The sequence below is a fragment of the Taurulus bubalis genome, assembly GCF_910589615.1.
Source record: "Taurulus bubalis genome assembly, chromosome: 17".
Classification (NCBI taxonomy): domain Eukaryota; kingdom Metazoa; phylum Chordata; class Actinopteri; order Perciformes; family Cottidae; genus Taurulus; species Taurulus bubalis.
Genome location: NC_136605.1, coordinates 15,903,837 through 15,926,381, shown reverse-complemented (window position 1 = coordinate 15,926,381; position 22,545 = coordinate 15,903,837). Strand labels below are relative to the sequence as shown.

The window sequence follows — 22,545 nt, the reverse complement described above, 5'->3', positions numbered from 1 at the left end:
AACAGGTGGTGTGAGGAAAGGAGGGCAAGCAGAGGTGAGGAAGAGCATATTCCTTGTCTTTCTTTTCTATTGATCCCCCTCTCATTAACACTGAGCCCTTTGCTCTATCTCTAGGGCACCAGGGAAGGTAATTAAAACTCAGGCTAATTAAACATTTCCAGGAGGTCTTTCTCTGTATGGGTGTGTGTGCATATTTAGGTACTTAAAGGTTGAGAATGAAAGCGTTACACCTGGCAAGAGATTAACCTGAGGTGATATTATGCTACATTTTACTGTGAAAATGAAATGGCAGGCTGCCAACATTGCTTTATTACATCACATTGGATATTGAAGACAGTATTGCCATTTCAACAAAGGCTCCAAGAGACCGCCAAACACAGGAGCAGGAAAATACACTGATATTTTGGTTTAAGACGTCAAGAAATATGAATGATGCCATCGTGGCACACAGGGACCAATGTCTGCGAGAATATTTTACATGGAGTGAATGCAAGAAGTTTATATATTAAATAGGCTGTGACGGGACACAGCGATGAAATGAGGGATCCATACATTTACCCTAAATGGGCAGGTAAGCTTTAACAGCTCATTGACATGTTAAGGGAAACACATTTGCATGGCTTGTCTTCACAAAGACACAGTAAGAGAAAGTCATTTTACCCACAAGTGTCCTCCATTATCCTCTCCTCCCCAACTAATGTGAAATGGCTGCAACCCACCATTCACTCACATTAATAGCCTATACCATGTTGGTGCTGAAGTCGAGCCAGTTGTTTTATCTCCTCTGTGGGAATGTGTGAGAAACCTCCAGAATAGCCGCTGGCTGATGTGGACCCCACATGGAAGGTGGTTGGGAATGCATCAGAGTCCTGTGAAACCATTTGTATTGAGTTTTAGACATTTAGAACAAAGTTTGTGGACACTTGTGCAAAACCTTGTACCAAACCTATCTTATACAAACAGTGAATCTTATGTGTATTCATCCTGTATAGTGAAAGTTATTATTTTGCATCTGCAGCTCATTTTTATTTTAATCCTGTATGTGGTAACTTATTATTATTGTACATCTTCAGCTTGTGTATTTTCATCCAGTATAGGGTAAATTATATTTTTAAGTATTATTATACATCTGTAGCTCTTATATATTGTCTTCATGTGCAGTGTAATCTATTATTATATGCAACTGCAGCTCATGATTATTTCATCCTTTATACTATAGCATAAATTATTATTATATACTGGACATCTGCATAGAAAACCCAGTAAAACTTCTCAATAGCGCATTCAACCTCATCCTGGATCCCACATAGACTCGAGCCATTACGAAGCACAGATTGTTAAGTACACCATGCAGGATAGCACTAACTTAGACATGTACTTGAGGCAAACCCCAGAACAGTCACATTTAGAATAATTACAGCGCTCCAAACGAAAGGTTGTCTGGCAATTACCTCCATTACTTTCAATCCAAAGGGACTCATCGGGCCGCGCTCCGTGTAATGGAGCATATTTGTCTTCATCAAAAGTTAACTTTCATATTTCGATTTTAGACCACTACACTAAACATTTCTGTTGTGTTGTTTGCATGTAGATATTTTGTTCTTTTTTTCACCACCACCTGCAGCTCTTTGATGAAGTGTAGAATTGACCAGGGCAATCATACCAGGCAATTTATATTAATAGTTGTTGCTGGTTTCCTCCTATCAATTGTCATTGGAGTGATTTCCAAATCTCATTTTAGTTCAATTTAATTTTAGTTCAATTTAATGTAATCTAAATTCAATCACATTCGTTTGATTTGGCTCCTATTTCCTGAGATCTTTCCCTCCAACCCAGGCATTATTATCAAAGCTCCCCATGATTGTTCTTCTATAACTAGGCATCATTATAGGCCAAAACAAGTTTGCTGCAAGTATCTCAACATTGTTTTTGAATAGGCTGCATTACAAATAATGGTTATGTGCAATCTCTTTAGAATAAGCTTTGTCATAGCCATAGTGTTATTCCCAGACCAAACGCTACAAAGTAAACATCAGATTTAGAAAATCGTTCCCCTGAAAAACAGGTGGAGCGATCTAAACCTCTCTGTAGAACACATGGAGTATAATTATAGTAACTATTTGTCAGTGCATTTCCTCATTCCCGGTGGAGCAGTGTTGTTAGCAGTGTTCAAGACGGTGAATAGGGGACTGGGTTTTGTATCCCTGTAATGGGATTAGATTGTGCCCGCAGAGTTTACTGTGCAACATCATCATCACCATTACGTTGTGGTAACATAAGGCTGTTTGGTGGTGGAGCTGAGCCAAGTCCCAAACTCACAAACTCAAAAAATCCCAATCGCATCAGGGCTTCAGTTGTATCAAAGTCTCAGAGGAAATTGTGCCGTTGTTTGTAGAACTATGCAGAGAATGGGAGCAACCTGCTAGAAACAATCTATGGGACATTTTAATGCTCACCCTTTACACCCTGTGTTCAATAGCGGTGTTTAACAATACGCCCTTGAGTAGCAATTTAAGATGTGGTTGAATTACATTCAGGATGGCAAGCCTACAGCTGACTTATCTCAGTTCCCACCAGCAAAGGCTTTTTGTTACTGCTGTTCACTAATAAAGAATTTGCAGTCGTGTGCATTCAATATTGAATATATCAACCAGAGCTATACTACTGTATAGGTAGCACTGTGTTGTTGCAGATTTTAAAATGTTGTCAAATGTTTTAATATGTGCATGGTAAGATGTTCTTATGTGTATGTGTGTGCCTGTGTGCGTGTGTGTGTATGCATGTGTGTGTGTGTGTGTGTGTGTGTGTGTGTGTGTGTGTGTGTGTGTGTGTATGTGTGTGTGTGTGTGTGTTGCAGGTGGGTAACCTGGGCTTGCTCTTCATGCTGCTATTTTTCATCTACGCCGCCTTAGGAGTAGAGCTATTTGGAGAACTTGGTAAGTGCTCATGACGTCCAGTCGCAGTGCTACAAAGGATTATCTTTGATATTCGGTAATAATTTACAGTCATTTTAAGAAGACCAAGGCTGTGATGTATGATTTTATGAAGTGACATTTGCCACTGGCACCAGTTACAATAAAGACAACATCACATCCATTGACACTTATGTATTGATTCTTTATTGTGAAAAAAACATTTGTACGGGATAAATGTAAAACAAAAGTTGATATGTGAAGCCATAACTCTTTCTGTGGGAGTTGAATAAAGGGAAATTATCTGCACAAGAATCCCTTTGTTAATTTTGGCCAGATTTTATTTTCACACTAGATGGGTTAAACATTTGAGAAACAGGTATGTTCTGGTCTGTACATTGGAATAATCCTTTCATCAGTATGTGGTAATGTTGACTTGAAAGGATTGTGCTTTTTAAGATCATCAGGTGTAAGGCGATTATAATATACGTATGTCAATGTCTGTCTCGGTGTGAAAATATAATTGTGTCTTCCAGTTTTGGTGCACTCATTTTGACAAACTCAACTTGTGCATATAAAAGCAAGAGGACATGTATTAACTTTATTATGAAAATCTCCTGATTTCCTCTCCATCCTTTATTCCTTTTCATCAGTTATCTCCCCTGCAGTCAGACAGCCATTAGGGAATCAACCCGCTCTCCAATATTCTGATACATAAGTACTGTCCTAAAATATCCACATTGAAGTTGGAAGATATTTCCTCTGAACTGTCACATTCCCCTTGTGTGCTGCAGCTGCAGGCAGTGGCAACATTGCTTCCTATTGGAGCTTGGCAGGAAAAGGATTAGTGGCGAATGCAAGTGTCGCTTTCTTGATTCTTGAGGCCATTCCAGAGATTATCTTGGGATATAAGCTCAAAGACAAATAGAGTGTTTGGTCACATTGCTACTGATTTGATAACAGGCTGTGTCTACACTGAGTTAGCTTGTTTGGACAGTCATCCAGGCAGCTTAGTGACAGAAATGGCGCATGCCTCTGCAGTTTTGGGGAGCAATGACATGTTTAAGTGTTGGGTGTTTAAACTCAAAGTCTCTTCTTCTTCTTCTTCTTCTTCTTCTTCTTCTTCTTCTTCTTCTTCTTCTTCTTCTTCTTCTTCTTCTTCTTCTTCTTCTTCTTCTGCCCCCTTCCCCTTCCCGTTCCATTTTCATCACGTCTTACGTATCTGTGACCTGATAACGTCTTTTCTTCATCCACCCATCTCACTCACATCCTCAGTTTGCAATGAAGACTACCCATGTGAGGGTATGAGTCGTCACGCTACCTTTGAGAACTTTGGCATGGCCTTCCTAACCCTGTTTCAAGTCTCCACGGGCGACAACTGGAACGGGATCATGAAGGTACAAAGTTACTTACTTAATATTTGTGTTTTCAAAAGGAGGAAAAACTGGAACACAGAACTAGAGAAATCATTGAAGAGGTGGTCTGAGAAGAGACAAACTCCTCTATACCTCATATCCATTCTATCTTCCACTCTAGTGATACTCTGATGAATAGGAAATGTGCTTGCTCAGCACCAGGAGCACAGATTTCCTTACTGATAGGCAGGGGAGTGACTGTGCCTCATTACACACATACACACACATACACACACACACACACACACACACACACACACACACACACACACACACATACACATACCAATTTACCCTGTACACACATCTACTCCCACCAGCAGCTATCACCACTCCTCCGCACACCAAGGGCTGTGAGGGGAAAAGAGATTATGCTGGTGTCAGGCGAGGACCATTAAACACACGCTGGATACGGGGAGTGTGGATGGTAGCAGGCCATGAAGCAAACCAGCGCGCCACAAATGCAACCTCTCAGAGTAAATCTCTGTCATTTGAGCTGTCAAATTACTACCTAGGCTGTGAGACAGGTAGACCTACTTTGGTTTAGTGTGAAGCAGGTAGGTAAGAAGAGAAGAGGCATCAGAGAACTGTAATAAGAGGGAAGACCAGAGGATGAGTAAGGGGTTAATACAACTGACCAGTTATTATGATTTCTTTCCTCTTGAGAGTAAACTAAAGGGGGGAAATGAAAAGAGGTGGAAGGTATAGCAGCATGAGTGAGAGCAGGTGGAGATGTGGAAGAAGAAAGAACACAATTATGCAAAGAAGTAAGATGGAAAAGGAGAAACGGCAGAAAAAGGAGGCGTTGTGTGAAGGAGCAAAGTGTGTAAATGCCATGCCAAATTAGGTAGAAAATACCTGCTTCAGCTCAGAAGGCTAAAATTGTTGTGTGTGGTCACAGCCTCGGTGAGGTATGTGTACTTCCTCCAGAAAACACTTGTCACTTTGGTTCTGCTCTGACTGAACTCCGCTGAGCGCATGTTAACCAGAGTGGAAAACTACTAGAATAATAGAGGGGGAAAAGGCTCCTGTTGTTTTGAGTAGAAGCAAAACAATTAAGTGTATGATGATTATACAAGTTGTCATGAATACAAAGAGCCTTGTTAACAAGAGCTTGATGTATTCTATTACCTAAAACATTTTTGATATGAATACCAATTATGTGAAGAGCTCACACACAACCTTGTAAAATTACATTCAGATCTTGACTTTTCTCCTCTGAATTTTTGCCACTATCAGTAGTCAAGATAAGGATTTTTTGGGTTGTTGCTTAAGCAATGTTAAATGTTAAATGCAGGGCCTCTGTATGGAATTTCAGTTAGGTGATCATATAGTTTTGTCCACTTCCGGTATCTTCACAAATCTTTATCTGAAAACTGTCGTACTCCTTATAGCTTCTCTGTTTTGTCTCTTGGACCGTCTCCTTTTTACATGGCCCTTCTTCCTCTGCTCCTACCCAGCCCTGTCCTGACCTTTTTCCTCCTCCTCTTCCTCTATGACACCAGGACACTTTGAGGGAGTGCCCCCCGGACCACAGCACTGATGTGGACTATGCCTGCAACCCTAGCCTTCAGTTTATTTCGCCCATGTACTTTGTCTCCTTCGTGCTCACCGCCCAGTTCGTGCTCATCAATGTGGTGGTGGCCGTGCTGATGAAGCACCTGGACGACTCCAACAAGGAGGCCCAAGAGGAGGCGGAGATGGATGCAGAAATTGAGCTGGAGCTGGCCCAGGGCACCCTCTGTTGCATGGGCGCCCCCGGCTGCGGGGGTGGGAGGGTGGACAAAGGACTGGTCGCTGCTGGACCAGGAGGCACGGCAGGGGGAAGTGACAGAGGATGTGGAGAGAGGGGAGAAGGAGTGAGGAGAATGCTGCATTCAGCAGGCAGTGCTCACTCAGGAGCGTACAACTCCTGTGACTCCAGCCGATCCCTGTACTCACCAGCACAAGTGAGTGTCTATATTGTTCTGTATGTGTGTGTGAGACTGTGAGAAGGTGTTAGAAATCTTATGTTAACTGATTGTGTGAAAGTCCTATTTTGTAAATGTGTGCGTCTGCTAGTAGAGAAGTGTCAAGCCGATACACAGTATCATTATCAAGGCTTTTTCATTGTGGGCCTGTTTCAGCCATACAAAAATCAGATTCTCATAAATTTAGTTCCATTTCTAATGATGGATTAGCGTGATGCAGTCCATATTTTCCCAATGCATTGTAGACCAGCTTTTAATTATTTATAAACATATATAAATTGCTGTAATAATTGTCTAATCATTTAAAGTATGCCTAGCGAGCTCGTAGAACGTAACACAGACATCTCCACATTTAGTTCTGTTTCTCTGGCTGCCTGTCAGTTTGCTTCTCTTAACACAGTATTAATAAATTAGTTCATGCAGAGAAAATTACATATTTAATTCACAAACTGGAGGAATACAAAAAGGGTAAACAATATGGCAGAATTTCTGTACAGCGGTTGAATGGTGCTGACATGGGAGAGTGAGAATCATTGCTCGGTTTCCTATTGTGAAATTGACTGACAGCCACATTGCGTGATTACACTCTGTCATTTTATAATATCGTTGTATAATTCGCTTGTACTTTTGTTCATTTTCTTTTACACATTCTGTGAGAAGGAAGAGGCCAGGAAGGTTCAACACTTACACATCGAGAGGGAATAAAAAGAAAAGGCAGATGAAAGGAAACAGGGAAAGAGACACTAAGCTGTGCCTTAATTGTGCCTTAATGTTAAGAAATCAATTAATATGAATACAAAAACATTAGGCTGGAATTAAAGGCATAAATGCAACCAAACTACTTCAGTGATATTAGGCAGATGAAAGTCGAGGCGAGGCTGTATATTTGAATTCTAGTATGCTTTTGTTTGTGTAGCAACCCATGTTGACAGCGAGGAGAGATGCACAACTTTAACAGCTTTCTCAATGAAGTTTACACTTAAGCTTTGCTAACCTGTCAGTGCTCACATTGACTACGAGGGTTTGCAGACACACATGCACAGGTTACATTTGTGAGATGATTATTTTACATCAGTGTGTGTGTATGTGTGTGAGAGAGAGTAGATGGTCTCTCCTTTCTACCCGTAGTCTGACAGCAGAGACACACGCCTCCATTATGAAATCTCTTATGATATTCTGAGATATCCGTGCAGAAGCACACATAAAGATGACTCATCGGCTGCCACGAAGAGCCTCTCACCTTTGTAGAGCTAAAGTTGGCTGCACGGAGTCATTTTTAGCTCAGTGTGACAAAGAAACTTAATGCAGACCATGGAGCACACACTGGCATCATCCTCCCCCTCTCTCTCTATCTCATTCTCAGTCTCTCAAGTGATGCAATAAGGGACCTGGCAGACCGATGCAATTTATTCAGAGCACAGGTCTTAGGGTTGGTGTGTGTCTGCGTGTGTGTAAAAAGGTTTTTGTGAACCCAAACATTGTGACATTTTATCCTCTGGTGCTTTAACATTTTGTGATTCTCCACATATTGTCATAATGTTATCAGTAGCTCAAATCTCTTTCGTCATCCATACTATAAAAGGTATGTTTGTATCGTCAAAGAGCGCTGACAGATTGGATGAGTCTTGATGATATATGGAGAAAGCAAGAGCTCCAGAAAGATGGCAGCTACAACTAGCATTTTCTATAATGTACTTTTTTGACTCTATGGTGAAACACTAGGAAAATATTGCACAGGGACCAGAGGCGACACTGTAGGAAGTTGACACACAGAGGGAGAGAGGAAGGGAATATGAGAGAAGAGATAATAGCTGAGCCAGTGACAGTCAGATAGACGCAGTAATTAATTTCAGCTCTCTCTCAACTTCCATTCCCAGTAGACGGGCCCCATTGTTGCCAACTAATACAGTTATTAGGCCAGCACAGTCAATCAAACATATTTTTTTTATTTCAAGCTCTCCACCTACACAGAATGGATTATCTTGGGACTGTCTGTTTGAGAGAGAAACAGAAAAAGAACGTTTTACACGTACATGTATTTAAAGAGCTGGATATGGCAAAGTCAGCCTTACTGCCGGTTTGTCTCTGTGCCAAAATGCAACACTAAAATACTGTTTCATAAACCAGCATGATTTAGGTGTATTTATAATGCAGGGTGCACAGTCACCTTTCTCTTGAATCCTTTGCCCCCTCATTTCCAAAACACGAGCCATGAGCGATTGTAATATAACAGTTTGAGTCAAAAATGTGTGTTTGCATAAGATATCTAAGTATAGTCCGATAAGCGTTGTTGTAGAAATATGCTATGAAAATAGGCTTGTGTGGGGATTGAAGAGGAGTGACCTTGTTTCACAGTATCTTTTGGGATATATCTGCTGATATAATACAGTTATTCTGGCTGTTATGAATGTCCCATAGTCAGGCACAATGCATCCTAATTCATTGTGAAATACAAGTGACCTGCCAAGAAACAGAGAAATCATTTTTAAAGTAGTTTTCTTTTTCTGCCAGATTGGTTTCTGGGAAAAACCAATCTGGCAGATGAGATGCAAGCAATGAGGGATCATTTAAGTCACAGAAAAAGCCCTGACTGATTCAGTCTGAATTGCTTTAAACCTAATAACACCCAGAGCACAAAGCAAATGCTTAAATCTTAAATTGTTTCAACAAGGTATTGAACAGCCTAATTGAGGTGATATATCATCAGCACCGCTCTCAGTGCTCAAGGCTTTGATAGTAAAATTATGTGTTGCTTGGCTAATGAGGGTTTGGAGTCATATTATTGAGGAGCCTTTTACCAAAAGTGAGCCGTGTTTAGCCCTAAAGGCCAACAAAGTAAGAGAGGGGGATTTATTCCAGTTTATTTCTACATGATCTCTGACACACGGAACGTGTTTGAGATGCTTTTCTTTTACTTTTGTGGAAGAATTTTAGAAATAAAAGCTTAGGTAATGTGACATCTACATGGGTGTGTGTGAATGTGCACATGTGTGACTGTGGACAGTTGTATGTGACTACATTAAGTATAAAAGCATACCTGCGTGTGCACACTGACCTTTTTATAACCCTTCTATGGTGTATGCATTTCCCTGCGTGTTCTTTGTCCTCGCATGTCCGCATGTGCACATGTTTGCACCTGCGTGCAATACTGGTCTGCTGGCCTGCGTCTCGTGTGTGTGTCTGTGTGTATGTCTGTGTTTGTGTGTGTGTTTGTGTGTGTGTGTGTGTGTGTGTGTGTGTGTGTGTGTGTGTTTGTGTGTGTGTGTGTGAATGTGTTCCAGGAGAGCCAATGGCTGGACAGCGTATCTCTTCTGATCAAGGATACACTGGAGGGGGAGATGCTGATGATCGACAACCTCTCCGGTTCTGTCTTCCACCACTATGCTTCTCCTCCAACCATCTGCAGAGATTGCAAGGGCCATCCACAAGAGGTACCGCCATGGACACACATGAATATATATATATATATATATATATATATATATATATATATATATATATATATACACACGCAACACAAACATACGCACACTCTCATCATCCTTGTGGTTTAAATTAACAAGAGAAACAGGACCAAAAGCATCAGTTTTTTTTGGATAAACACTTGTCTGACACAACTCAACAGTACCATTAATAGAAGCATATATTTTTCACTTTTAGCAGCTGGCTCTACCCACTGAGCTTCACTGGACGAAATCTGGAGGCCAATATTTATCGAACAAATGTTGGAATCACTCCTTTAAGTCACACATGATATGTCACCTGTATTATTCATAGTAGTGATACTCTCACCTCAGAATATTCATCTTTTTTTTATAACAAACCCACTTTGGTATTGGCACTTATGAAAACATGTTGCCAGACATGGACACTTTTATGACCATGTTATTTAAAAAAAAAATGAGCCCAGCAACAGATTTCGTGACTTTTCAGACAAACATTACACTTTTTTAAACATATTGCAGAGTATACATTGTTTATTCAAAAAAGACAACCATGGTTTAGTTGCTGTGTTCAGTCAGGGCATCTTACCAATGGCTATGTAAAAAAACAGGCTTAATAAGTCTTGTTTTATTATTTTGTTTTTGAACCAGGTCAGCTTTGAAGCTCTGAAATGAATTAATCTAGTTGCAGATGTGAGAGGGACCCAAATGGGATGTTATACCCACAGTTTCTTGTTGTCAAATAAATGTAAATTTAAAGTTTTTGTGGACACAGATAATTACAAAGATAAGTAACATTTACAAATCTTGATTCATAAAATGCTTTTACTCCTTTGTAGGAGCAAAATGTAGATTATTCTGGGAAGTCTGGGTCCGTTAGGACTGATTTCTTGCTCTGAGATGCTTGGTAAACATTGCCCCAGGGGTTGAAGGAAAATACTCTTGAGGGACATGTTGAAATAAATTCACACTGGATCCAATCACCAAATAGTTGTGAATGTAGAAACTAAGAAATAAGACTGAAAGAGAAATATGTATACATGTATACACGTGCAAAAATATAAAGAAAACTGTCTAACCATACATGTACACACACAGGGTTTCATTGCCCAGCGTGTTGTGAGGGAAACACATTTTTGTCTGCATCAACTGTGTTACAAAAACTTGCCAAACCAAACTATTAATATGCAAAACCAAAGAATAGTAAAACTCAGTAGTCCAGAAACCCTGAACACATTAACACTCAAAAATATACAAGACAAACACATCCACACACACACACACACACACACACACACACACACACACACACACACACACACACACACACACACCCATGATGTCCGGGAGCTGACTATGTGCATGCACATTTGCAACAGGGTCACACACGTGAACATGCATTTGCATGTACTTTCATGGGCATACACAAACACAGGGCTTCATTCATCGCACAAAGCATTTTGAATAGGAAGTGTTGTTGAAGTTCATGCTTTATAAAGCGTGTAAACTACTGTTTGTGCTATTATGTTGCAATATGACAGGGAATTTCAGCACTTATTTAAACCCAAAATAATTGTGCAGAAATGTGGATTAATGAGGCCCGTTGCATGCATACACACATGCAACCATCCCTGATATGCATGCCTATATGCACGCACTAACACTCCTTTACTTGTGCTTGTATTTTGGGGTATTTTGTACGCAGGAGATCCTGAATAAAACACACTCACAAACATACTGTCCTGTGCCCGTGTTGTCCATCACAATGACAAAGTGCAGCGGGTCAGCTCAGGAGAAGCAATAACTGGGCTCTGCACCTCCTCACCTGTCAGTCCTGCTTTCTGCCTGTCTGCAGATGCTGTCAAACCATCAATCTTCCCTCCCTCTTTACATGCTTATTCTTCCCATCAGTCCCTCTCATCCGGCTATCCCTCCATCTATCTGTGATTTACTGTATCTGACCCTGTACTGTTGTTATTCATTTCCCCATGTCCTTTAACCAGACTTGCATATTGTTTGTTTGTATATGTGAGAGAGAGAGAAAGAGAGAGAGAGAGATAGTGTGGATGTGGGTGTGGGGGCCATTTTCTGACAGTCTTCCACTGCTGTGAGTTCTGTACAATGACTACGGATTTAAGGGGACAGAAAGGAGCAGCGGGACACCTGTGTGTGTGTGTGTGTGTGTGTGTGTGTGTGTGTGTGTGTGTGTGTGTGTGTGTGTGTGTGTGTGTGTGTGTGTGTGTGAGACAGTGGAAATGTTCATCAAGTAACTGCCTAATAGGAGACTGTTTAATAGAGTACTGAAGGCCTTTGACGTTTATTATTCAGTTGGGCACTTCTCAAGCAAAATCATGTATCTGACAGTATTTCAAGAGATTCTGCATCAAAGTTGCAGCATCTCATTATTGTGCATTGATAGAAAAACAATGTGTATGGATGCAACTATGACACCAACATTGAAATACTTAGAAAATCATTTAAATCGCCTATGTGTAGGATTGCAACATCTCTTTGGTGGCAAGTAAAAGAAACCTGTGTTAGACAGCAATAAGGAGGTGTGCCTGTTTCTGTTCCTGTGTGTTGTAAATTATCATCTGACTGCTGTTGTTTCCTGTGTTTTACATGAATTATTGCTTACGCTTACCATGTCCATGCTGGCTCGAGTCATGCTTATTTTCTCGGTTTATTTCATTGCCTCCCAGCGGTGCTGAATGAAGCAATGCTTTGCCTCTTTGCTCTCAGTGGACATTTGCAATTGGCACCTGAGTAGCAACTCTTCCTGTACCCGTTATGCCTTTTTCATTGTACCTGAAAGCTCATAAACAGGAATACAGGAAGAGATGGCTGTAGTTTCCTTTTCCTGGTAATACATGTACCAACTGATGACTCACATGTACCCTTTTGAAGCTCTTTACAACCCAATTCAGAAAATCAGCAGATATGGTCCTGTCACATGGTAGCATAAGGGATAGCCGATATACAAAGAAAACAGGAAAACTGCTCCTTTAAATGAATGAGTTTCAATGCTATGCATCTGCTTTGCGTCCTTGCCTCATCCTACCTCACCTCTCTCTCGCTCTTTCAACTTTTCCCCTTCTCTCTCTCTCCTTTGGCAACGGTAATTTACTGCTGCATATTGGTGGCTGTGAATCATTCTCTATGGTCCTTTTTGTCTTTCTCATATGGATACGTGTTAATACATCGCGCGAACAGGCCTCACTCCATTGGATTTCATTGGGCCCTTTTTAAGTACCCTTCTTAATGCTTCTCTCTGGCTATTTATTGCGCCGAAGAAACACTGCTTGAGTTCATCATAGCGCCCCCAGAACCCTGAAATTCCACTCCAGCTCACTGTTTGCAGTGTGTTTTGAAGTTGTGTTGCCATAGGAAGGGTAGAGAAGAGTGTCAGCCGAGAAGCTTGAGCTCTCAGGAGGCTCATGCAGCGATAATTTAAAAGCAATTCAGTTGCCATTATGAGCTGAGTTACCTGATGAAACAAACTTGGCCGAAACTAATGTTGGAACAAATGAGAGAGAGTAGTAACACCAGGTGTAACTGTTTTTACTTCCCAATTATTCTGTGTTTGGTAATAATGTGTCTTCAGGAATAATGTGCATGGGTGAGAATACGACAAGGATGATGAGACACCGTTACTATACTCAGTTGGCTATAAGTGCAGAATTATGAGGTTCTGGTGCACTTTTGATGGGAAAACGATAGCATATCTTCACTCCCGCTTACATATACATGCAGATAGTGCAGGTGCTTACTGTAAAAAACATATACGTACACACACCTGCTGTCATGCACTGCTTGGGTATATGCCTCTCGCCCTCATTCAGCCCCTCTTTTCACATATTTTGTTCAATGAATGATGACAAAGCAATGTTGTTACTTCTTGAAATCTCTCACCCTGCTTTCTTTACAGACAGGTGCAACAGCGTTTTGGCCACTTTGAATTGTCAGCATCTGGTGAAGCAAATCGAAACTTGGGGAAGGTTTTACCCATCTTGTCTGTGTAGCTCACGTCGGCCTTAAAGAGATACTGTATAAACAAGTCATGAGAGACGTCTTCAAAACGTCGTCGCTGATCCTTTAGAAATGTATTGTCTATGTACACAAAGATGTAAGATACTGAAGCCGTAGTTGTTGTGAACCCTAGAATAAATCATGCAATATATTAAGCACTAATTAATTACTTCCAGGAAGTCTGAACCGTTTGCTTTTCCTACTCGCGATCCCTTCCTGTTTTTAAAACATGAATAACGGAGGTACATTTTTGCAGCAAATCAGGATGGCGGAGATAGAGCAGGCATCGCTGAAGTCAGAGCAACTGTCAGACAAGTCCTCGTCCCCCGCTCTGCCAGATGACCTCAGCCTGGACGAACACTCTGCCTACCAGCTGCTGGCGCGAGAGAGCAAGGTGGGTACGAGCAGCGTGTGGTGGGAAGGGAAGATTAGGATCCACACTTCTGAGGCTTCACTTTAAAGCATGAACAGAATGTGGAGTACAATATGCAGTTCTGTTATGCTCTACTGTCCCTTGTCGCTAAGATGACTCATTTTCTATGAGGCCGAAAGGAAAAACTGTGGCATTTTAATTTTGTTTTTTTAAACAGATTATACCAATAAAGAAAGAAAGTTGGATCTGAGCATTGAACAGTGGTAATAGTGTGCAATTTGCAAAGATGTTCTTGTTTTACTTCACCGAGTATTTGCTCAGATAAAAATCCTCATAAAACGATGATGATCCCAGTAATAACTACCATATATATATATAATGAATACCGAATGTGAGACAGAGAGCTTGGGAGTGAGCACCTGCTTCATTGTCAGCACCAGGGTAATTAAATTGGACTGTATACCTGCTTGTCAAATTTACACACAATGTTGAAGCCAATTAAATCTTCATGCCAGTATAACTTTTTTGTGTAAGAAAAAGAATAGCTTTTGAGAAAGAAAAAGATTCATGAACAATATAACACCCATGGCACCATACATTCATGGCGGTTAACTTCTAGTATATGCCCACTATTTTGATCAGTACACCGGCACTTTGTGGCTCTCCAACAAGGGGATAAGCACATTTGTTATACTCATTTCAACACAAAACAAATGGCCATTATAAAATATGTTTCATGGCTATGCCGAAGGCTCTCTTGTGAATTACAGGTACAAACCTTTGCTTCCAAAGATTTCTTTATCTCTTTCTCTCAGCCTATCAGTGGAAACTATCTTGTCTTTGAAGAATCCACATTCTCTTCTCATGAATAAAACTAGGCTCTTCCTAGTTGCTGTCCTGGGTGGCTCTCACACCTCGCTCCCCTGCACCCACTTTCCCCCTTTTCGACTTTATCTTTCCTGCTTGTTCGTTCTCAGTGCTTACCCCTCTGGTAATTGCACACCTTCTCTGCACCTCCCTCTAGCCCCACTCCTCTATCTCCTTCCCTTATCATCCGTCCTTCCTAGATATCCTCCACTGTAATGGGGTAATGCTCCTTGTTTCTGGATAGCCGGATAAGCCTGCTATCGCCAAGCATGGCTGTGAAACATTGCTCATTAGAGGAGGGGGAGAAGAGAGGGGAAAGGAAAGGCAGAAGGTGAGGAAGGATCTAAGGTTAGGGATTTAATTTGTCTGACACTGTTTGCTAAATAAAAGTGACTGGAAAGAGAGAGTAAAAAGTGTGTGTGGGTGGCTGTTAGAAAGGGGGCTGTTCAGGGGCTACGACTGAATGACTCAGAGATACAATAATGCACTAGTGGAAGTACACGTGCACGAACACACTTAAATGATTCTGCAGTCCCTACACGATGGTAATTAAAACGTACGAGGTAAGAGCTTACAAAGCTGAACTCCTGCCTTAATCTACCTCCTGCTTCCCGCTTCCAGCTGTTGGAGTCATCACACACACTGACACATTTATAACCAAACAATTATTGTTACAATATCTAACATTAACATGACAATAACGCGCTCTTTCAGCTCATAATAAGTCCTCACCCTTTCACTCGCACTTAAATGAAAAGCCAGAGGGATGGTGTGAAACAGAGGCCATGTTTGATATCTGCAGGATGCCAGAGGGGCGGCTCTTTGCTGTACTCATTTTCTATCAGGCTTGTTCCAGGAATTGTTGCTTAACTTGTTACAATATAATGCTAATCCTAAACTTAAATTGTCCTTTTGCAGAAGAAAAAAGGGCTTAAATCTTAAGCTTTTTTTCAGCACAATAGTCAAATACCATGTTAGCACATACATTATCTATGTTTTTATTTTTGGACCTTTCCCACCATGTTTAATTCCTCTTCTTGTTTAAATCCTATCCTGGAGATGTATTGGAAAAGGCTTTCTCTTCAATGTCAGTTCATCTGTTCTCTTCCAGGGAAGGTGCAGCAGCGGCTCCCGCAGCTCAGAAGAGGCTGGAGATGGAGGAAGTCATGCAGGAGGCCACCAGACTCGGACCGTGGCGCAGAGCCAGGTGCAGGGGTTGAACCAGCCCTGCCGGGCCCTCGGCACTGGCATGGAGGTGGAGAGTGCACTGCAGGAGATGCTAACACACCAACAGCACCTGTGCTCACCTCACTGTAGCCCTGGTGAGTAAAACTAGATAAAGTAAATCCACTGTACTACCAGCAATAGACTAAAATATGTATGTGTACCACTAGTTAATGTCTGATTGAATTTATTGCTATTTTGTGGCTTATATGCCCAAAAAGATGGTAGGTCAAATTGATCGTAGCACTAGGAAAGAAACACTATGCACTAGAAATAACATGATTTTGTTAAAAGCAACATGTTTGTTTCCAAGATGAATATCAAAGAAAACATACTGTATGTGCTGTTCACGGAATGAGGATTTAAAGAGGGACTATATAGTTCCAGAAATATAGTTCTCAAACATCTAGGAGAGCATACAAGGAGCACTTGAACCTCTGCAAAAAATAACTTGAAATGATTTCTATCACATCTTTGTAGGTCTGCAGCTGGTGCGAGGTATTACCATATTTATTTATTTTTAATTCAGTGGATCTCTATTTTTAAACCAAATGGCATCGCAAAGCATATACTCAGACCCACACATTGAAACATCAACATATTTAAACAATGTGTCCTTTTACCCACCGCCCTGCAGAGCATTAACGCACAGGTATCCACCTGCAAGGGCTGTGCTTCGCTTGCTGACTTATTAGCTATTAATATACAATATTAAGAGGGAGAAAAAAATCCTTCTCTTTTATGTATGGGATATTCACCAGAAAAGTGTAGACAATCCATACACTGACAGCAGGATAAAAATGGAAAGAGTGTATTCCTCCTCAAGGCGGCGTTTCCAGCAGCAGCAACAAGGAAAGAAACAAAGGAGGAGGCGGAGCCAGTGGCATTTCTCCTCTCTTCCATCTGCCTGCAGAGTTCTTCCTCCCTGCAGGAGCAGCCATCCCAGCACCTCCCCGCAGTAGGAGCCTACGGTTGACGAGGGGCCTTCGGCTGACCTCCCCAGACTCTTGGGCTTCGCTCCGCTCCCCAGGAGCCCATAGCAAGATGCTCTGTTCACAGGTAGGGGGAGGGGAGGAGAGGGGGGGAACACAGATAAATAGCTTATTGAACTGAGATAGTTGTGATGTTTTACTGTGGAAGAGGCTTAAGCAAGTCATTAGATTGATGCTCACGATGAAGCAAGTAAAGAGGATTAATTATTGTGCTTATCTGGGTGAGAAATAGCCCGAAGTTTGGATGCTGATGATGAATTATTATGAAAAGCAAAGTATTTGTATTCAGCATGTTATAATACAACATAATGTTACATTCTTCATGAAAATGAAGGTTGCATTCATGTGCTTTCTGTCTTCCTTCTTCCTGTCTTCAGTATCCGTCCCGCAGTGACTCATCCCTTGCCACAGGCAGCTCTGAGGGCAGCCTCCAGACCACCCTGGAAGAGGGACTGAGCTTCAGCATCTCTCCACCAGTGAACTTGGAGTCGCCTTTGCCGACAGCTCCCTTACCACTCGTGTGCCCACTCCCGTTGCCTGAAGACAGCACTGCCATTTCCTCCCCAGTCCAGACCCTGAGACCGAGGCCGAGCCCCTCTTCAGCCCTCACCCTCCAGGCCACCAGGGGCCACCAGCGTAGCCAGAGCAGTGGCCGAGGTAGCACCAGCCCGGGTTACACCCGCGAAGACTCAATCGACCCCTCAGACGAGGACCTGGGCATAGGTATCGGATCATCAATTGGTGGTTGTGGCTCCAGCCAAGCGGGCAACAGTGAACACTTGTCAGAGACACTGAGCAGCTTGTCGCTGACATCGCTGCTGTCGCCCAGCTCCTTGGTGTACCCAGGAGGCGGGGTGAAGAAGTGTAACAGCACAGGCAGTCTGGACCAGGGGGGGATACTGCTGTCGTCCCGGGGCAGAGAGGGACGCAGGGAGATTCTGGGCTTGGAGCTTATGGACCCACAAGGCTTCTTGGCCAACCCCTGGACGGGGGTATTAGTTGATACAAGAAGAGGAGAAGGACGAGTTGACATAGGAGATGGCGAGCAAGGGTTCAAAGGGAAGAGCTCAAGCCAAACAACAATAGGGCCTTGTCGGAAAAACAGATGAAACCTACTGTTCACTGTTTCTTTGTATCTCCATTCCTTGGATCTAAACCCATAGCTGTCCCTCTCACTCTCTCTGCTTCATCAGTGAGAGAGAGGCTCGATGACACATGATGTCCCGCATTCCAAAACCAAACCCTCATCTTGCCCCCTCAACCCCTTTCTATACATTTGTGACAAGCCCATGTCCTATTTTGTGGTACCTAGGGGAGTGGTCTTGGTTATCGCCTGCTGGTGAGGATGTGGCCTGCGAAGTTAAGGCCTTATACCCTCTTGAAGGCTGAACCTGTTAGGGAGGACAAGGGAAGGTTTTGCTCACATGGAACACCAGGAGACCCGTTCATATCAGGGAGTCAATAGGAGCAAAGGCAAAAGAGCTTACATTTAATGACACAAGAAAGAGTCTTGTTGTTGCTCTATTGTAGTTTCCTTTATCCGGTGTCGGTTTGGGTTCACTGAGGTTGAAAATGCAAAACTAGAAGTACCCAAACTGAAACATGCAAACAAAGACCCGTTTGATCCATTTATGTCTCGGAGGCAGTGCAGCAAGTAAGTGGGAGGAGGCTCGGAAAATGGCAGAATATATTAAGGCGGAAGGAAGGCTGGGAAAGGAGAAGGCAGGTTATTTGTTTGGCTGGGAAAGCAGAAAGCGGATCTAATGTCCATCTGTTCTGGCAGACGGAAACAACAAGTCCTATTCACTCTGGCACAGGACCTTCTGCTGAGTTCAGAGTAAAGCGCAAGGTGGAGGAGAGTTCAAGAGTGTGTGCTTAGAGTCTGTGTAAGAGCCCTGCCTCAGGTATCCAAGGCATGAGTCAAATCATTCTCATCACTTCACCATACCTCTGTATTTCTGAAACAGAAGATAGGTATTGACTGATCAAAGGTATACGCCTCTGTCAACTTAGTTTTGAGTGGCAGCGGAAAATGAAAAGAAATTGACAGATTGTGGAGGTTAAACCGTGCATGGAGTGATTCGTGAAATTGATTATTTTTCTTTTTATCTCCAGCATCTCTCACTCTCTCAAATGTGAAGAAATGAAAGAGAGCTCGGTTGGAGCTTTACAACCTCCATCAGAAAGAACTATAATGTGTGCATGGGGCCGCCTTGTGTGCGCCAAAACAAATGGTTCACAGCTACTTAATAAATTGAGACTTCAAGCACACTCCTTTTGACACCACTTCCTCCCACCATGCTTAAGGATTTGTGATGAATGGACAAACCCACAAGAGTTGCGCGGGAACTTGACTGCATGATGGAATTGCATTTAACCAAGATTTTTTTTTAAGTGTATCAAGATGTCAATGTTGGGTGATAACCATGTGATTTTTATTCCACTATTTTTGTAGAAAAGAGAATAGGCACGTGCAAGTGTTGCCGTTACTTTGTCCCCATTTCATTTAACCCTTCCGATCTCTTTGACTTGTTGTCTAGGACTTTTTGTCTGCCAGTGGCTTCCAGTTTTATAACATTTTTTAAGGTGTGGACGGTGTATAAAACAACGAAGCAAAAAATTTCAAACTAACTTTCTGCGCTGAAGTGATTGTTCCCTCCAGCACATTTCTCTTTGGGAACACCGGTTCCTCATGGATTTTTGTTCTCCCAAATGTGGACAACCAGAGATGGGAACAGCCATATTCACTCAGCACCGGAGGATCGTTCTAGCTCACAGACATTCCTGGCTGTACACAGGGAACTTTGTTTGCCTCTTATGCTAAAACACAAACATGAATAGCATAAACCATCTCTACGAAAGCTTTAATTTGAGTTACAACACAACATATCGATTTTGGACACATTAGTGTGTCTTAAGCATGGTTCTGGGATTGCAATACAGTATGCTTTTTCTTAAAATGACACATTAATGCACTCATCTTTTCTTCACACATACACTATGTTGTAGCAACCCTTTATCACACCATAGTTTGACATCAAAAGCTGACACTGTAACAATGAACAAAACTTTGCATCTTTTAATGCAAGCTTATTTTGGCTTTTGCCGCTTGATTAATCACGCCATCCAAAAAGGAGGTGCTCATCTTTAAGCCTGATTTCTAGAGGTAGACTGTTGTATCCCTTGTGTTTTAAAACATTACCTTGTCTTTTTCTTTTTTTCTCAGAATTAATGAGGTGATGTGAGAAAAAAACTTAGGGTTTTACCTTTTTTTTATCATGCAAAATCACTTTGATGACTATGTTTTATCACATGGTGTTGGGTATTAATGAGCGATAGTAAAGACAGCTGTGTCTGTGTGTGTGTGTGTGTGTGTGTGTGTGTGTGTGTGTGTGTGTGTGTGTGTGTGTGTGTGTGTGTGTCTGTGTGTGTGTGTGTGTGTGTGCTTGTGTGTGTGTTTATGACTTCAGGTGAAGTGATTGCCTTTTCCTGAAGTGTCCTGTTTGTCAGTGAGGATACCTGAGATTAAAGGTTGAAGAGGGAAAACACGAAGCAACCAAGGGCTGTTATAGCTTCAAAGATATATCCTCCTATCTTTCTGAGACAAATCCTTGTGTCAACTGAATATGACATCAAGGGTTAAAGCCTGACTACGCAGCAATAAATGTTCTATGTGTATGCCCTGAGTAAATGATGTCAATGTGATTTTTATCTCCTCAGAATACGACAGTATTCATTACTGTCTGTTTTTGCTTCTACTTGTCTGAACTTACAACCAATCAGAGAGCACCTCTGCCCTCTCGGAGACAAATCAGTAGAGAGATGGGCTGCAATTGGACATCGTGAACAAGTGAGGTTATTGAACTCAGGTCGGGGGGTAAAACCCACTGGTAAATCTTTAAAGATAGCTGTAAAGGTGTGCTCAGACTGAACCCAGAGCAAATTTTCACCTTGCTTTATTCGCACAAATTTGACTGCTGGAGTGTTTTTATGCTACAAACAGCCAAAACACCCACAGTCCAGATGTTAGCTATAACAACCCAACAATGCACCAACTGCTTGTGAGCAGTGTGCCTTTGTACAGTATGTGTGTGCTACAGATACAGTCAGACCGATTCACCAAGATCTGAATTTTTACCCTCTTGTCTCTATGTTGACGAAGTGGAGTACGATCGCTGGGGATACGCATAAAAGTTTCAACATTTTCAACTTGTGCGGACGCGTTTTTTCTTTAATTCACGCTGCCCTGAGCAAACCTTCGTCCTACTCTACAATGAAGTTGTATGCAATCACGCCACCTCTAAAATTAGCTTTGCCTTCAGTCTGAACACACCTTAAGAGTGTACAATTCACATTTGTACATATCTTTGTATTTTGATCTGCATGTGTGCATTGCTGCCAGTGACCATGATTATATATCATTAGTATGCATTTCATAAAATTGTACAAAGTTAAAGGGAATGCCCCGGTGTTTTTTGACTGCTGCTATGAAACCACGAAAAAGAATCAGTCCAAGCCGCACGTATTTCTTCCAACGCATTATCCACAAGATAGTTATAATTATATTTAAAAGTGACATTTTTGAGTTCAGTCTTCCTCCATATACCTGTGATTTACATTTAAATTAAAAAGACTTTGAGTCAAGTCTCGAGCAGAGAAAGGAAAGCCAGTGATAGGACAGGGACAAAAGCAGGAAGTGTACAGAGATGACCGACAGATGGACAGTGTAAAGCCAACAGACAGTGTGAGAGACCGAGGTAGTGAGAGGCAGCAGGAGGAGACTTCTCCAGACAGCTTGTCATCGGCAGCCTTGCCCAGCTCGGCAGTGCGATGAAGCACATTAGGCATGCACGCTGAACTCCGAGGTGTTGTTTACCTCACACCCCCAACCAGCCAGCCGGCCACCTCATCTAACCTCTCAAAACCAGCTCTCCCTGCAGGCCCCCGTCCTTCAAATGTCACTGCAGGAGGGTGGAGGTGTGTGTGGTGAGCGGTACGCGTGCACGTGTCTCTGAGGCTGTGAGCGCACTTGAGTGCGAGTTGATACGAGTCCAAACAAGTACGTTTAAGTGAATATGTTATTGCTCCAGTTTTCAGTGGCCTGTCATCTGAAATTTTTGGGCATTAACTCTGATTTGCCTTCCGTCACCTGATGAAAACGAGTGACCTCTTGCAACATTAAAGGTCAGTGTGCTGATTTGGTCAATTTCCTGCCAAGGCAACACACAAAGTGCCCGGAGACGTCAAGGCCGCTTGGGTACAAGATCATTTTTTCACCTCACATGGAAACACTGGTTTTGTCTGAGCTATATAACATTTA

The 22,545-nt window shown here is 42.1% G+C and overlaps 1 protein-coding gene across 1 annotated transcript in view; it reads left to right on the top strand.

Moving 5' to 3' along the window:
* Nucleotides 1-18,334, top strand: part of cacna1ia (calcium voltage-gated channel subunit alpha1 Ia) — a gene marked incomplete at both ends in the record, with an annotated part of 99,528 nt that extends 81,194 nt beyond the window's left edge. Inside the window, 8 exons of the mRNA XM_079233630.1 lie at nucleotides 2,858-2,936; nucleotides 4,188-4,309; nucleotides 5,833-6,276; nucleotides 9,579-9,728; nucleotides 14,026-14,163; nucleotides 16,121-16,331; nucleotides 17,147-17,292; nucleotides 17,603-18,334. Of these exons, the coding sequence (XP_079089756.1) occupies nucleotides 2,858-2,936; nucleotides 4,188-4,309; nucleotides 5,833-6,276; nucleotides 9,579-9,728; nucleotides 14,026-14,163; nucleotides 16,121-16,331; nucleotides 17,147-17,292; nucleotides 17,603-18,334 (2,022 nt within the window). The remainder of the gene's footprint in view (nucleotides 1-2,857; nucleotides 2,937-4,187; nucleotides 4,310-5,832; nucleotides 6,277-9,578; nucleotides 9,729-14,025; nucleotides 14,164-16,120; nucleotides 16,332-17,146; nucleotides 17,293-17,602) is intronic.
* Nucleotides 18,335-22,545: the final 4,211 nt, after the last annotated feature.